Source organism: Schistocerca piceifrons, chromosome 4 (genome assembly GCF_021461385.2).
Source record: "Schistocerca piceifrons isolate TAMUIC-IGC-003096 chromosome 4, iqSchPice1.1, whole genome shotgun sequence".
In the NCBI taxonomy this organism is placed as follows: Eukaryota; Metazoa; Arthropoda; class Insecta; order Orthoptera; family Acrididae; genus Schistocerca; species Schistocerca piceifrons.
Window position 1 is genome coordinate 527544014 of NC_060141.1, and position 17118 is coordinate 527561131.

General features: G+C 41.5%; 1 protein-coding gene across 1 annotated transcript in view; it reads left to right on the top strand.

Moving 5' to 3' along the window:
- LOC124795457 (voltage-dependent calcium channel subunit alpha-2/delta-3) overlaps positions 1-17118 on the top strand; it is a 496470-nt gene that overhangs the window by 279258 nt on the left and 200094 nt on the right. Inside the window, exon 14 of the mRNA XM_047259484.1 lies at positions 13651-13792. Coding sequence (XP_047115440.1) covers positions 13651-13792 — 142 coding nt within the window. The remainder of the gene's footprint in view (positions 1-13650; positions 13793-17118) is intronic.

Genomic DNA, 17118 nt, shown 5'->3' on the forward strand with positions numbered 1-17118 from the left:
GGTGGCTGTACTGTGTCAGTACACAGCACGCCATATATGCAGCACTGTAAGTTGGCATGAACAAACACTTTGCCAGTGTGATACCTCATCAGTGCATGCTGTCATAGGGGGGCCATGTGGGCACGCAGATGTTCTCCCAAGGGAAGGGCCGACACATCATAGGGTGATGGTATCTCCTCCATAAAATTACCAGGGGTGGTGAGGGATTGTCCATACAAGAGGCCAGCAGGTGAAGCACTGATCTCTTCATTCAGTGTTATTTGCAGACCAAGCAGTACCAGTGGGAGTGCTGATCTCCAGGAGACATTGTGGCAAGTTAGAATGGGTTTAACTGTTCACTGGAGCTGCTCGACCATACTGTTAGACACCAGGTGGTAGCTGGTAGTTCTGTGAACAGCACACAGTGAACAGCACTATGATCCATTGTGACGTGAGTGGGGCAGTCAAAGCATGCCACCCAGATGTCAATGAAGGCAGGGGCGATGGTCTTGTGATTTCAGCTATGGGTGTTGCCTCCAGCCAGCATTTGAAGCAGCAGCAGATAACATTTGCTAGAAAGGGAGCAGGCCAACAATGTCCACTTGGACATGTGCAAAATGTTGTGTTGCGTCAGGAAACGCACTGACGGGTGTGCGGATATGCCTCCCGACTTCAGCATGCTGGCGTACAGTACAGGTGCATCCCCATTTGTGGCAGTCTTTCCGAAGGCCTGGCCAGATGAAATGTGTGGCCATGAGCAGCACAGTGGTGTTGATGCCGGGTTGGGGATGAGGTGCATGAGCAGCACAGTGGTGTTGATTTGTGGCATGTGTGTGACAGCCCATGGACACTGTCGACAGCACTGTGCCGTAATTTCTCCAAGAGAAACAGGCAGTGTTTGCTGTTGAAATGTCACACCAAATTTTGTGGGCAGAACCAGGAATAGGCGCTAACTCAAGTTATATGCTGCTGGAGGTGCCCTGGCAGAGCCTGTCCAGTTGTTTGTCATCCTCCTGTTCTTGGGCAATCTCCTCAAAGTTCACAGGAGGAATGATAATGGCACAAGCATGGGACAAGCAATTGGTAGCAATGTTGTTGATTCTGTAAGTATGGTAGATGTCCATGGAGAACTGTGACACATACTCCAACTGCCGGAATTGGCAAGGTATATACTTAGTATTATTAATCTGAAACATTTGAGTTAGGGGCTTGTGGTCAGTGAAAATCATGGAGGGAAGGGCTTCTATTGGCAGGTGGGAGTACCATATTTTACGAACTGTAAGATGCACTTTTTTCTTCGAAAAATTGCCTCCAAACTTCAAGTGCATCTTATACTCACAGTTAACATAAAAATGCCCAGTGTTTGATTTAAAATACACACCAGTCATAGAAATGGCCATATATTCAATCACACAGGAAACCTATCTCTATCCAGAAACATTGCATTCAACTGGCAGCAGCAGTGCACCGATGTGACAAACATGAGGTGTGGGAATTCACAAGCCTGCTAAGACAGTCTCCCTCCCATGCTTCCATCACAAAACCTGGAACACTGTCTAACTTATGATGCATCGTTGCGGTGTACCGTGCCAGTGAATTTCAATTGAAAGTGATTTGTGTTATCAGTAACAGTACAATATTTTTTTAGTAGCTAGTTTTATAATGGAAAAAATAAAAGGTATTCATATGATGTGGGCTGAATGCAAAATGGCCAAAACAAGAAGATGATGTATTGAAGTTTAGTCAAGGACACCATCAAAATGCCACTGGAATTAATACAAAAATGAATCAAGTACATGCTTGTAAGGTAGCACTACAGTGGAACTTAAAAGACTTTAAGCATCGAGTTGGTTAGTGCTACAGGTTTATGAAGCATCATGGATTTAGCATGCAAATGAAAAGCTAAATATCTCAGAAAATGCCACAAGAGTATGAAGAAAAAATATTACTTTTCCATCACTTTATTATTCAGCATTGAAAGAGAACCAGTGTGGAATTAAGCCAAATAGCAAATGTGGACAAAGCTCCTCCGAAATTGGATTTCCGAATAACATAACTGTTAGTGCTAAAACTGTAACTATAAATACAAGTGGACCTGAAAAAATGCACTACACTGTTGTCCTTTCATGTTGTGCTGATGGTACTGAACTTAATCCAAAGGTCATTTTTGAGCGCAAAACAATGCTAAAACCTTTTTAATTACCACCAGGTGTTGTTGTTGTTCACACTCATGATAAGGGCTGAGGGTTGGATGAATGAGGCTGATATGAAATTATAGATTAACATCATCTGGGAGAGAAGGAAACATGTTTTATTAAAGAAGAGTTCTCTTCTTGTGCTAGATCAGTTTAGCAGTCATTTGAAAAATTGTGTGAAAGTGAAACTGAGCTAGGAAAACATAGATCTTGCTGTTATTCCAGGAGGACCTACTTCACAATTGCAACCTCTTGATGTCTTGATGCTTTTCCCCATTGCAGCTGTCCAGTGGGAGCCCTTCGCTTCAAGTCGCCCTGTGTAGCACTGCAGTCAGAGGTTCCAGCACTTTGGCGGCATTGGGTAGATGGCGAGCTGTACCTTGTCTAATAGTGGTGTAAATCTACTAGGGGTGATTAAATGCCCAACAAACTCAGTTTGTCTGACCCCACATATGCTTTTCAAGGTGTCAATGATGATGCCAGCCTTGCTGAGATGCTGAAAGATGGTCGTTAGATGGCTTGATGGAGTTTGAGCGACTTCAAATAGATGAGGATGCTGTTGAAGTATGTGAAACATGACAGTAAGCCTCATAAGAACCTATCCAGGAAACACTGCCAGGTCTGGGCAGCATTCTGATAATTGGTGTTTTGTGAATGTTTTCAGGTGCCATAGGATCCAGTGTGAACCCCTTCACACAGTTTTGCTAAATATAACTGAGTCCACCAAGGTGTGACTAAAATCCTGTTGGTGCACCGTTCATGTAGTTAAGGCACAATAGTCTCTACATGGGTGCCACAAGTGCACTAAGTGCAAGGCAGAGGACCATGGACTGCTTGATGGTCAAAATATGCTCTGTCACAACATGGCCTCAAACACAGGCTTTGCTACAGCGAGTTTCTCAGGCATGGGTTGACATGGACAGCTCGAGGTGGGTGGGCTGGGCGTAGTTATGATGTGGTGGACTGTCGAGTATTTTACTTCCTTCAGTGCACCAAGTGGGTGAGTGAGCTCTGGAAATTTGTCTAGTATGTTTGTGTACTATTTGGATGACTTCAATGGATAACACTGAAGAAAATGGCCGGCCATCAGTGTCCCACTATTTTCAGATTTGTTGTCGAATTGATCAGCTGGGCATTCGCAATGTCAGCCAATAAGTTGTAGTATTTGAGGAAATCTGCACCCAGGATTGGGTTGTTGATGTGAGCCACAGTGAATGTCCACATAAATGTGCAGTGCCATCCAAGGTCCAAATCTCAGTGATATGTGACATACGTTTTTTTTGTTGAATTGTCTGTTGCAATAAGAGACAGCACCTCAGCCTTCAGATGGTCTCTTAGCATGGATTGGGGAAAAATAGAAAGATTGGAACCCATGTCAACAAGGTACTTCACTCTGCCTGCCCATTCCATTTTGAAGAGATGCCTGGATATTGCTCTGCAGCCAGATGCACCTAGGCCTGGTTGCAGTTGGCATTTTGGTGCTAGCAAGCAGGCCAACACTTTGCCGCTTTGATGTCAAAGTGTGAATGATACCAGAAAAAACCACTCTGCTGCTGCTCTGGCATCATCAGTGTACACCAGAATGGCTGGTACTGTGCTGCTGGTTGCACAAGCTGGCTCAGTGGCAGTGGGATCAGCTACCACTATGGCGCATGCTGCCCTCTGTCTGTGAGTGGGCCAACCAGTGGACCTGCATGATGAGTGCTGCCATCTGTGTGGCCAAGTATTTTACTAGGTGGTGCAAGTCAGGATTCAGGCCAGTGGCTGCAGGAGACACTTGGCACTGTGGAATCAAATTTGCGAGTTGATCTGTGGCATTGTACAGTGCTGTGACAGTGCTATTGGGCACCATGCACCTGATCAGCCAAAACCCATGATGACATCCAGCTGCATTTCTGTTTGCATGGCAGTGACTGCTTGCACATCCAGATAGCACACAGTAGTGAGTCCAGCATCATGTTGAACAGTGTGAGGCTCGACAGATGGCGCAGAAAGTGAGATGGCCTCTTTTCACCGCATTCCTCTTGGTGCAGGAACTGATGTACTCGTTGTTCCTGTAATGATGAAGTTCACTGGATTAACTCCTCTTTTAGTCACTTATATGTAGACTGCATTGGCGGGACAGTGATAATGTGTCACACTTTAACCGTGTGGTGTTGATTTAGCTATCCCAAGAAGCATCTGAATGTGGTGAGGTCATATTGGGTGTTGTTGCTCAGAAAAACAGCCTCCATGTTGCTGAACGACGATTGGGCCGCAGGGCTAAAAGGGCGGCAGCCTAATCGCACCCTTCCTATGCTTGTTGCTGCTCCTGTAACAGTGGGTGGTGGTGGTGGTGGTGTGGCCATGCTTTGTGTGTGGAAGTTTTCCTCAGCTGGTTCGGCGTGGGCAGAGACCATGCATGCAGAGTGTGCCTGTAGCTTGCTCTCCAGCCTCTGTTTGCCTGCTAGCAGCTCATCTATTGTCTTTTGTCTACTGTCTATTGTCTTTTGCAGTTCTTCCAAAGTCATCATCTTGCTTTAGGACCTAGTTCTTGATGATTTGTCCATAAACAAATCACTCTTTGTTTACAAGGATGTAAGTGTTAGATCACTTGTGGTTCTGCTACATTCACACTGATGAAAGTCCATCACCACGTATTTAGCCTAGTTATCATGTTGGGGTCACCAGCAAAGTGGGAACATGTGGATATCACTGCTTACATGCCAGTCATGCAGTGATCCAACTTTACTGTCCCATTGATGCACATTGTTCAGGATTTAGACTATGGTGATGCTGTGGTGATGGGAACTGATATGTACACATTTGTTAGAAATTTGTTTATTCTGCAAAAATTACTAAATGAACAAGTAACAAAAATGAAATCAGATCACAGCGTCCCTTAACCGGTGATCGCAATAATTTGTGTTTGCATAAGAGCTCCCCGTGAACACCTCTCGTGGAGTGTGTACACTCCTCGGTGACGAGTGCGTCATCTGATGGTATGAGCACGGGAAAACAGTGGACTCGTGGCCAGAATGAAACTAGCTTTCCTCATGGTTGTGGAGCACCATGTGTTGCGTGGATGTGATGAAGTGAAAGTGGAAATGAACAGAGAGCACCCGACAAACTTTTGTATATATCTGTGGGGAACTCACATTAAGCTTGACTCACATAGTCTGTGGATTGAAATCATAGAGTCTTGCAAAACACATCTGTACTATATATCATCTTAGTTCACACTGTCACTGCCTTTTGCTGACACATGCCCATGCGAGCCACACATTGCCAGAATTTTGCTTACGGTAGGTATGTGCACCAACAGATTTCTGATGCAGCCAACTTGTGCTAGCCATGATTGCGTCTGATCCATTCACATATTTCTGTGGCACGGCTGCTCCTGTATCAGGAACTTTTTTAATACTAAAACATTCCCATATAATCCCAGTTATTCTCATCTAGCATTCTTGTGCCAAAAGTTGATCTTTAAAGTCCAAAACCATGTTAACTCTCATCACATATAGTATCAATAACTTTTCTTATTTTAACCCGAGGATGAATCCATAGATTTTTACTCCATGGGATAACAGAGTTACATTTGAGTAGTTGGTGCACTTCTTTTTCAGTAATAGACTCCTGACAAGCTGCTTCGGGTCAAATTAATTTCTCTTTCAAAATTCTACTTGGAAGTGTGTAAAACCATTGGTGCCCAATCTGTGCAAGATCATTTCTTCATTGAATTTGCCTTATCCAACAGGCTTATTATTTTTCATTTTATATACCACTATCCTCCTTTTCCCACCAGATGAACCTATCTGTGTTTACACTAACACAGTCATGTAATTCATTGTTAACAGAGTTTTATCTCTGTTACACTTTAATTAAGTTTCTCCATTACACTTCAATAAAGTACCAAAACGCATATGGGTTTTCCTCGTCACTGGGAAGTTGAACTGATTGGGTAGATTCATTTTCAGTACTTGTACTCTTTATAATGTTATTTAACAATTTTTTATTCCTATCTGATGTTATTCTAGTGTCCAGAACTTCCTGGAATTCCTGATTCTCAGCTTCAGCTAACTGTAAATCGCTTCTCATTTTTCTGCTTGTAAACTAAAACTTATCTTTCGCTGCACCTGAATTATCGTGTGTGTGTGTGTGTGTGTGTGTGTGTGTGTGTGTGTGTGTGTGTGTGTGTATGTGTGAGTGTGTGTGTTGGCTGATGCAGAGTTTATAATGCATTGTTCTTACTTGCGATGGCCTTTTTAATATCCACATTCCACCAACCTATTTTCTTAGGTTTTTGTATGTGACTCTTATCATCTACATATCTACATCCCACATCTTTTGTAACTACCACCTCTCTCGCAAGAGTGTATCACTCTTCATATTATGATTTTAGTTCTTCATCTGGCAATATCCTTCATCAAAATTTTTCCCTTTTCACTTGATTCAGAAAGCTGCCACATTTTTATTTTGGGGTGCTTTTGTTACAGGCTCTGATATATATATATGTATGTATGTGTCTGTTTGTGTTTCTATCGACCTGCCAGCGCTTTCGTATGGTAAGTCACATCATCTTTGTTTTTAAATATATTTTTCCCGTGTGGAATGTTTCCCTCTATTATATACACTCCTGGAAATGGAAAAAAGAACACATTGACACCGGTGTGTCAGACCCACCATACTTGCTCCGGACACTGCGAGAGGGCTGTACAAGCAATGATCACACGCACGGCAAAGCGGACTCACCAGGAACCGCGGTGTTGGCCGTCGAATGGCGCTAGCTGCGCAGCATTTGTGCACCGCTGCCGTCAGTGTCAGCCAGTTTGCCGTGGCATACGGAGCTCCATCGCAGTCTTTAACACTGGTAGCATGCCGCGACAGCGTGGACGTGAACCGTATGTGCAGTTGACGGACTTTGAGTGAGGGCGTATAGTGGGCATGCGGGAGGCCGGGTGGACGTACCGCCGAATTGCTCAACACGTGGGGCGTGAGGTCTCCACAGTACATCGATGTTGTCACCAGTGGTCGGCGGAAGGTGCACGTGCCCGTCGACCTGGGACCGGACTGCAGCGACGCACGGATGCACGCCAAGACCGTAGGATCCTACGCAGTGCCGTAGGGGACCCCACCGCCACTTCCCAGCAAAGTAGGGACACTGTTGCTCCTGGGGTATCGGTGAGGACCATTTGCAACCGTCTCCATGAAGCTGGGCTACGGTCCCACACACCGTTAGGCCGTCTTCCGCTCACGCCCCAACATCGTGCAGCCCGCCTCCAGTGGTGTCGCGACAGGCGTGAATGGAGGGACGAATGGAGACGTGTCGTCTTCAGCGATGAGAGTCGCTTCTGCCTTGGTGCCAATGATGGTCGTATGCGTGTTTGGCGCCGTGCAGGTGAGCGCCACAATCAGGACTGCATACGACCGAGGCACACAGGGCCAACACCCGGCATCATGGTGTGGGGAGCGATCTCCTACACTGGCCGTACACCACTGGTGATCGTCGAGGGGACACTGAATAGTGCACGGTACATCAAAACCGTCATCGAACCCATCGTTCTACCATTCCTAGACCGGCAAGGGAACTTGCTGTTCCAACAGGACAATGCACGTCCGCATGTATCCCGTGCCACCCAACGTGCTCTAGAGGGTGTAAGTCAACTACCCTGGCCAAGAAGATCTCCGGATCTGTTCCCCATTGAGCATGTTTGGGACTGGATGAAGCGTCGTCTCACGCGGTCTGCACGTCCAGCACGAACGCTGGTCCAACTGAGGCGCCAGGTGGAAATGGCATGGCAAGCCGTTCCACAGGACTACATCCAGCATCTCTACGATCGTCTCCATGGGAGAATAGCAGCCTGCATTGTTGCGAAAGGTGGATATACACTGTACTAGTGCCGACATTGTCCATGCTCTGTTGCCTGTGTCTATGTGCCTGTGGTTCTGTCAGTGTGATCATGTGATGTATCTGACCCCAGGAATGTGTCAATAAAATTTCCCCTTCCTGGGACAATGAATTCACGGTGTTCTTATTTCAATTTCCAGGAGTGTATATATTGCCTCTGCACTTCCACCTCGACTGACATCTCTGCCCAAACTCTTTGTCTTTAAATATGTCTGCTTGTGTCTGTATATGTGTGGATGGATATGTGTGTGTGTGTGCGAGTGTATACCCGTCCTTTTTTCCCCCTAAGGTAAGTCTTTCCGCTCCCGGGATTGGAATGACTCCTTACCCTCTCCCTTAAAACCCACTTCCTTTCGTCTTTCCCTCTCCTTCCCTCTTTCCTGATGAGGCAACAGTTTGTTGCGAAAGCTTGAATTTTGTGTGTATGTATGTGTCTGTTTGTGTTTGTATCGACCTGCCAGCGCTTTCGTATGGTAAGTCACATCATCTTTGTTTTATATATATATATATATATATATATATGATATCAATATAATGGAAGGAAACATTCCATGTGGGAAAAATTATATATAAAAACAAAGATGAGGTGACTTACCGAACAAAAGCGCTGGCAGGTCGATAGACACACAAACAAACACAAACATATACACAAAATTCAAGCTTTTGCAACAAACTGTTGCCTCATCAGGAAAGAGGGAAGGAGAGGGGAAGACGAAAGGAAGTGGGTTTTAAGGGAGAGGGTAAGGAGTCATTCCAATCCCGGGAGCGGAAAGACTTACCTTAGGGGGAAAAAAAGGACAGGTATACACTCGCACACACGCACATATCCATCCACACATACAGACACAAGCAGACATATTTAAAGACCTACAGAAAGAGGAAAATAAGACGACAGAAAAGATTTCGAAATGCAACAGTGACAATAACAAACGTAATTGTTGGATTCAAATTAATGATATCAATATAATGGAAGGAAACATTCCACGTGGGAAAAATTATATATAAAAACAAAGATGAGGTGACTTACCGAACAAAAGCGCTGGCAGGTCGATAGACACACAAACAAACACAAACATACACACAAAATTCAAGCTTTCGCAACAAACTGTTGCCTCATCAGGAAAGAGGGAAGGAGAGGGGAAGACGAAAGGAAGTGGGTTTTAAGGGAGAGGGTAAGGAGTCATTCCAATCCCGGGAGCGGAAAGACTTACCTTAGGGGGAAAAAAAGGACAGGTATACACTCGCACACACGCACATATCCATCCACACATACAGACACAAGCAGACATATTTAAAGACCTACAGAAAGAGGAAAATAAGACGACAGAAAAGATTTCGAAATGCAACAGTGACAATAACAAACGTAATTGTTGGATTCAAATTAATGATATCAATATAATGGAAGGAAACATTCCACGTGGGAAAAATTATATATAAAAACAAAGATGAGGTGACTTACCGAACAAAAGCGCTGGCAGGTCGATAGACACACAAACAAACACAAACATACACACAAAATTCAAGCTTTCGCAACAAACTGTTGCCTCATCAGGAAAGAGGGAAGGAGAGGGGAAAACGAAAGGAAGTGGGTTTTAAGGGTGAGGGTAAGGAGTCATTCCAATCCCGGGAGCGGAAAGACTTACCTTAGGGGGAAAAAAAGGACAGGTATACACTCGCACACACGCACATATCCATCCACACATACAGACACAAGCAGACATATTTAAAGACCAATATGTCTGCTTGTGTCTGTATGTGTGGATGGATATGTGCGTGTGTGCGAGTGTATACCTGTCCTTTTTTTCCCCCTAAGGTAAGTCTTTCCGCTCCCGGGATTGGAATGACTCCTTACCCTCTCCCTTAAAACCCACTTCCTTTCGTCTTCCCCTCTCCTTCCCTCTTTCCTGATGAGGCAACAGTCTGTTGCGAAAGCTTGAATTTTGTGTGTATGTATGTGTCTGTTTGTGTTTCTATCGACCTGCCAGCGCTTTCGTGTGGTAATATATAATGGAAGGAAACATTCCACGTGTCTGTATGTGTGGATGGATATGTGCGTGTGTGCGAGTGTATACCTGTCCTTTTTTTCCCCCTAAGGTAAGTCTTTCCGCTCCCGGGATTGGAATGACTCCTTACCCTCTCCCTTAAAACCCACTTCCTTTCGTCTTCCCCTCTCCTTCCCTCTTTCCTGATGAGGCAACAGTTTGTTGCGAAAGCTTGAATTTTGTGTGTATGTTTGTGTGTGTTTGTGTGTCTATCGACCTGCCAGCGCTTTTGTTCGGTAAGTCACCTCATCTTTGTTTTTTTTATATATATATATATATATATATATATATATATATATATATATATATATATATATATATATATATAACTTACCAAACAAAAGCGCTGGCAGGTCGATAGACACACAAACAAACACAAACATACACACAAAATTCTAGCTTTCGCAACCAATGGTTGCCTCGTCAGGAAAGAGGGAACCCTCTTTCCTGACGAGGCAACCATTGGTTGCGAAAGCTAGAATTTTGTGTGTATGTTTGTGTTTGTTTGTGTGTCTATCGACCTGCCAGCGCTTTTGTTTGGTAAGTTTCATCATCTTTCTTTTTAGATATATTTTTCCCACGTGGAATGTTTCCCTCTATTATATATATATATATATATATATATAATGGAAGGAAACATTCCACGTGGGAAAAATTATATATAAAAACAAAGATGAGGTGACTTACCGAACAAAAGCGCTGGCAGGTCGATAGACACACAAACAAACACAAACATACACACAAAATTCAAGCTTTCGCAACAAACTGTTGCCTCATCAGGAAAGAGGGAAGGAGAGGGGAAGACGAAAGGAAGTGGGTTTTAAGGGAGAGGGTAAGGAGTCATTCCAATCCCGGGAGCGGAAAGACTTACCTTAGGGGGAAAAAAGGACAGGTATACACTCGCACACACGCACATATCCATATATATATATATATATATATGGTAAAGTATTTTCTGCTGAAATCATTTGGAATGACTTTGACTTCATTTATGGCCTTCCATACTGCATCTGTTATTACACTGGTTTTTTAATCTGACATACATCTTTTTATCTTATTGAAGTCCTTTTTCTTCAAGTGGGGTTGCCCACCATCAGGTTGTTTCTTCATGCAAAGATTCAGTAGTTTTTTCCTCTCTCTGGATTCTACTTACCAACCCTGATGGCCCAATGTACATTAAGATCCTGTTCATTAAGGGTCAGACACAAGCAGACACTTGTAAAGGCAAAGCTGCCAACTTATGTATTAAAATTGCAATGGGCAATTTTAATACATAAGTTGGCAGATTTGCCTTTACAACTGTCTGCTTGTGTCTGTGTATGTGCGGCTAGATATGGGTGTGTGTGCGAGTGTATACCTCTCCTTTTTCCCCCTAAGGTAAGTCTTTCCACTCCCGGGATTGAAATGACTCCTTACCCTCTCCCTTAAAACCCACATCCTTTCGTCTTTCCCTCTCCTTTCCTCTTTCCAGATGAAGCAACCGTTGGTTGCAAAAGCTTGAATTTTGTGTGTATGTTTGTGTTTGTTTGTGTGTCTATCGACCTGCCAGCGCTTTCGTTTGCTAAGTCACATCATCTTTGTTTTTAGATTTAAGTAATGATTTATATACATGAAAAATAAGTTGTGAACTGTTTTATAATCTACATATATTGAATATCAAAACAATATTGTACCATTCTAGACTGAAGATGTCATAAACTAAAAGGTGAAATGTGTCTGAAACAAAAATATTGCAACAAGAAAAACACATTTTTTATTTACAAAACAAATATTAAATCACATTGTTTCCTTGGGAACATAGATATCCTTAAATCAACACTTCTGAGATAAATTATTCAAGAAATATGGACTGGATGGCACGGACATTGGTGTGGATGTTTTTTGCTTGCACCCACATTGCCTCAGTACATGCTATCCCTTCGGTTACCAAACATTAATGGTTACTGCACAAAGTGTTAACAGCGTTGACACAATTCAATGAAAATTCCCTTTCATAGTTCTACTGAAAGCAGTAGGTAAATCCCCACCAGTCACTATTTGCATGACAATCTCACACAATTTAAACATGTGCCATATATTGAATTCTACCGTTTTTCTATGATTAACTGCAATTGAAACGTAAGCAACTCATTAATAATCTCTTCCCTAAGCTAATTATAGTAAAATACAAATATTTATGTTTTGTGCTTTAACATATTATATTCACTCAGTATTTGTTAGAATTTCAGTTTACAAAACAGATAAGTGACTTAAGTGAATGTTTCTCATTGAAATTCAGTAGGTATTAAGTAAGGACTAAATTTTCATGCTCAGTATGTAGACATTTTTAAGACAAATTGCAAATAGTTGTTGCCAGTTTAAGATAGTTATGCACTACAACAACCCTAGACAGTTGTTGCATTTGTGTAATATTGTGAAATAAAAATAGTGTAGTTATAATTCAGACTATTCAGTAGAAACAAAAGATAAATTGAAGCAGTGATATTGCTGAAAGATATGACCATGAGAATAGTCAAATCCTGAACAATAAACCTTGAGCTTGAAACTTTTGGGATACAAACTTTGAAAACAGAGAGAAATTCTTATGTGCTGCAGAAAAAAATAACTTTCTGCCTCTCTTGGATCAGAGGTTATGAACAGCAACTAGAATGTTCAAAAGGGAAAAAAAGGAGAATTTGACATTGAGCTCGAATTGGACTATACAACAATGGTTGACCAACTCAGCTCCTGATATCTCAATGAGTTTCACTTCTCTAAGGTAGTATGGGTAGATATATCACCATGTTACAGCAACAAACCCTAAAACCATTCTAAGGCATCCTTTTGTACTTGCAAAAATGTGCCATAACAGTCATACAACTTTCCAAAGTGATATTTGCAACAAGGCTCAGAGTAGACAAGAATCTGGTCACCATGTTCCATCCATCACTCCTAAGAATCTTCACTTTCACGTTTGGCTTCTCAACTGGGGGAAAAAGCAACCACAGCTGTCAGACCTGGATTATATTGATATATTCAATAATTGTCACCAGTGAACATGTGTTGCACAGGATGGGACTTTCCAGTGTTGACACCTTCCTATGCCTCCCGAATTCAGTGGGATAATGCATCCACTGAGAACAATTTACTGATGGTAATGTGTTTGTACAAGGTTCCTCAAATTTTCTGAAAAATGTGCTCAAAGCTATCTGTAGCTTATGCGGACACCACTTATCTGTAGAGTGGCTGTACAAATAACACTGTCTTTTGTAACCATGGTCACTGAAAGCCCTATGTAGTTCTCATGTTTCAGTAACAGACTGTACCAATGAAATTTTGGGTATACTCATAAACCATAGCATAAAATGAAGCACAGTTGCTAAACACTCCATGCAGCTGAATACCAAAATGTGGAGTGAGTTTTTTGCAACAGCAATTTAATGAAGAACAAATAGCTACAAACCGTTTAATGTCAATGTAATTATTATTTCAGAACATTATATTTCTTAAAAATAAATCTGTAGCTATGTGTTAGTTTACACTGTTAGTTGGCACTTTGCTTTTGCAGAGGCGTGTCACTACTAGAAGACATAAATATTTTTATAATCCAATAGAAGGAACTCCATTCTCTCTTGGTCTTGCCATTCCAGAAGGTTATGGGATGTATGAAGTGAAAGGTGAACAGGAGTTGAAACTGCGGCCTGTAAATCGTAAGTCTTTTTTAATCACTTCATAATCTTTTCTTTGTAAACTCTATTTCTTAATATAAAATTTGTAATCTAGCAATTCTGCATGTGAAAAAATGTTTTGTGTGAGTATTTGTGTACTTAATTTCTATGTTTCTTTATATTGTTATGGGAAGACAAAACCAAAAGATGTGGGGTTAATTAAGCCATCATAGAGACCATCCAAATAAAGACCCATCACACTCTAAGGTAGCTTCTGGTCATATGTTCATGCCTCCTAAAAAGAGTAAAATCTGCATATTGATACCACACACAAAAAAATAGATTTCATAAAAGAGAATAAATGATACCTTAGTATGTTTCCAAAGTCTTTTACATTTTAAGAATTCATTGAGGCTATTAACAAGTTCAAGAACAGAAATGGAGCAGTTCTGGACATATGTGCATTGGATGACAAAAATAATTTGAGCCATGGGTGAAAGTATGGTTATTAAAACTATTCAATAATCACAGTTTTCCATCCAAGATACCTGGAATACAGAGGAAAAGCAAAATTACAGCAATACATAAACCAAGAAAGTATCTACTTGATCTCCAAAATTACAGATCCATCTTTCTCCTCTGCACATATTAAAACCCTAGAGTGATTAATTTTGAGTTAGTTGAATTACTGCAAAACTCAGAAAAAATTGGTCATTGGAAAAGGAAAAGTTGCACATCACCCAACTTGCATTTGGCACAACATATAAAAATATTTTATAGAAGCAAAAAGTGATATGAGTTGTTTTAATTGAAGCAACTGTATCCAGTGACACTCTTGATCATCATGTTCCTTTAATTAAACAATGGAAAATCCAGGATGGAATGTGTCAATATTATGAGAAGGGAAGTTGCTACTCACCATGTAGCAGAAATGTTGAGTCGCAGATAGGCACAACAAAAAGATCTAATAATTATAGCTTTCAGCCGTTAAGGCCTTTGTCAACAATAGACAGACATACACATTATTAATCCAACACTATACATGAAAGCTTTTCTTTTCTTGTAGCAACACTATGTATATTAATTTAAACCATTACCTTTTCCTATTTGTGTGTTCGTGCTGCTTAACAGTGATGTCACTATTGGCTGACTACATCACATGTCCTATGCTCCAAATATCCGCTGTCATTGGCTAGCGAGATGGCTTGACACGAGCTACGACTGGCTTAAAAAAAATCGCATCTCAATCTCGATTTCAATCCTTCAGAAAGTAACATGTTGTGTTTGGTGGAATTCGTATTTATACTTTCGTAATACGAAAATATGCAGTATACATCTTTCTAAAATGTTTTTTTTTCCCCTGAGTTTCATTATTTAAAGTGCCGGGAAATTCTACGCTGGTGTATAAAACCACAACCATTGAAAGGATTAATAAGTTTTACAGTTCCAAGGAAAGGTATACTGTTACTTAACACGAAAAAGTGTATTTTCATCCAGGAGAAAGTGTATTTTTAACTGGGAAATCCGGGAATTTTTTTTCCTCATCCACGTATACACCCTGAATAATTTCTCGACTGCTAAAAGCCTCAAGCTCTGCTAAAGTGTCTACTTTAGGAGGAGCTTACTGTAGCAGGAGCTCCTTCTTTAATGCCCTTTCTTAAGTACTGCAGTGCATTATGCACAGAGGCCACGCAAAATCACTTGGGCTCCTACTGCATTCTTCGTACTAATAGCAATACTCATCCGCAGAAGACTGAAGGGCCATGCAAAATCACTGGGGCACCTACTCAATCTTCGAACTAATAGCAATATTATCAATGGCTTTATTTACTGTAAGGCATGAATGCCTTCTCCTCCTATAATAAGGCGGCATCACTAGTCTGTGTCAATGCTGCTGCAAGTGCGACTGCTCAATGACTGATGCCGTCTTAAGAGAAAAGTCGCTTATATAGCACTTCCTTATGTAACCACAGTGCGGCTTACTTGAGCTCTGCTGGGCTAAAATCCACTTCTGGTAGGTTGCTTAAGCTACACTGAGGTTAGATAAGGAAGAGCTATATAAGTGACGTTTCTCTTAAGACGCACTTGCAGCAGCATTGACACAGACTCGTGATGCTGTATTATTATAGGAGAAGGTGTTCATGCCTTACAATATATAAAGCTATTGATAATATTGCTATTAGTATGAACAATTGAGTAGGTGCCCAAGTGATTTTTCATGGCCCTTCAGTCTTTTGCAGATGTGTATTGAATTTCACACTTACAAACACAGATGCTAATGGACATGGTAACAGGTAAGTTACTGTGGCTGCGGTATGTGGTCCTAAAATAAACACTGTAGCAAGGCTGGAGACTTTTAACAGTCGTGAAATTATTGTGTATCGGACATTTCAGATATGTGAAGTCTATAACAGAGATAGAGGTACATCATATTATATGTTTACAATGCCTTTGGTTCTCAGAACAAGGACTCATTGTAAAATAAATGAGTCAGAGTCTGTGTTCATACAGTGCCAACGCATATCTTTTGTGTTATCATTCAGGCATCATTTCATAAAAAATAAAAACTATTATTTCTCTCTGCTTTGACACTGACATTATTTATGAAAAAAGTAGAACAGTCAAGCCAAGTAATGCTCAGAGAAGAATATCAAGATTTTAAACTGAAGGCTGATTCTAAATGGGTTTGCTGGGATGCAACACTGGGGAAGTCACAGAGGTCCTCTCTTTGAGTTGGACAGGATTCTCAAGCATGAGCAGCAATAGGAAATATGCAGCATTCTTTTCCAATGATCAACAAAACTATGAGTGTTGATATTGTTATAAAAAAGTAAGTATTGTTGCTAAGTAGTTGGTTCTCATTTACAGCAAAAGTAAGGATTACACTATGTCACCAATTTTTCAAGTAATATTCAGTGAATGAAAAGATGATTGTGAACTTTTCTTCATGAAAGAATTCAGTTAAATAGGATCAGGTAGTAATAGTGAGCAGGGCAGGGAACCATGAGGGGTTAATGAAGGGGTTCACAGAAGTTTTGTTGTAGGTCTTCTGTCTCGTGGCTGGTTTGATGTCGCCCGCTTACCTTCCCCTCCTGTGCAAACCTCCTCATCTTAGAGTAGCACTTACACCCAACATCCTCCATTTTTGGACTTACTCCAGTGTCTGATTTTGCCTAGAGCTCCCTATAGTACCATGGAAGTTATTCCCTGATGTCTCAGCACATGTCCTATGACACTGTCCCTACTACTTTTCAGTGTTCTTCATACATTCCTTTCCCTGCAGATTCTGCAGATAACTTCCTCCATTTTTCAGTCCACCAAATTTTTTTAACGTTCTGCAATAGCACCAATTCTGCAATGGTTTGCTT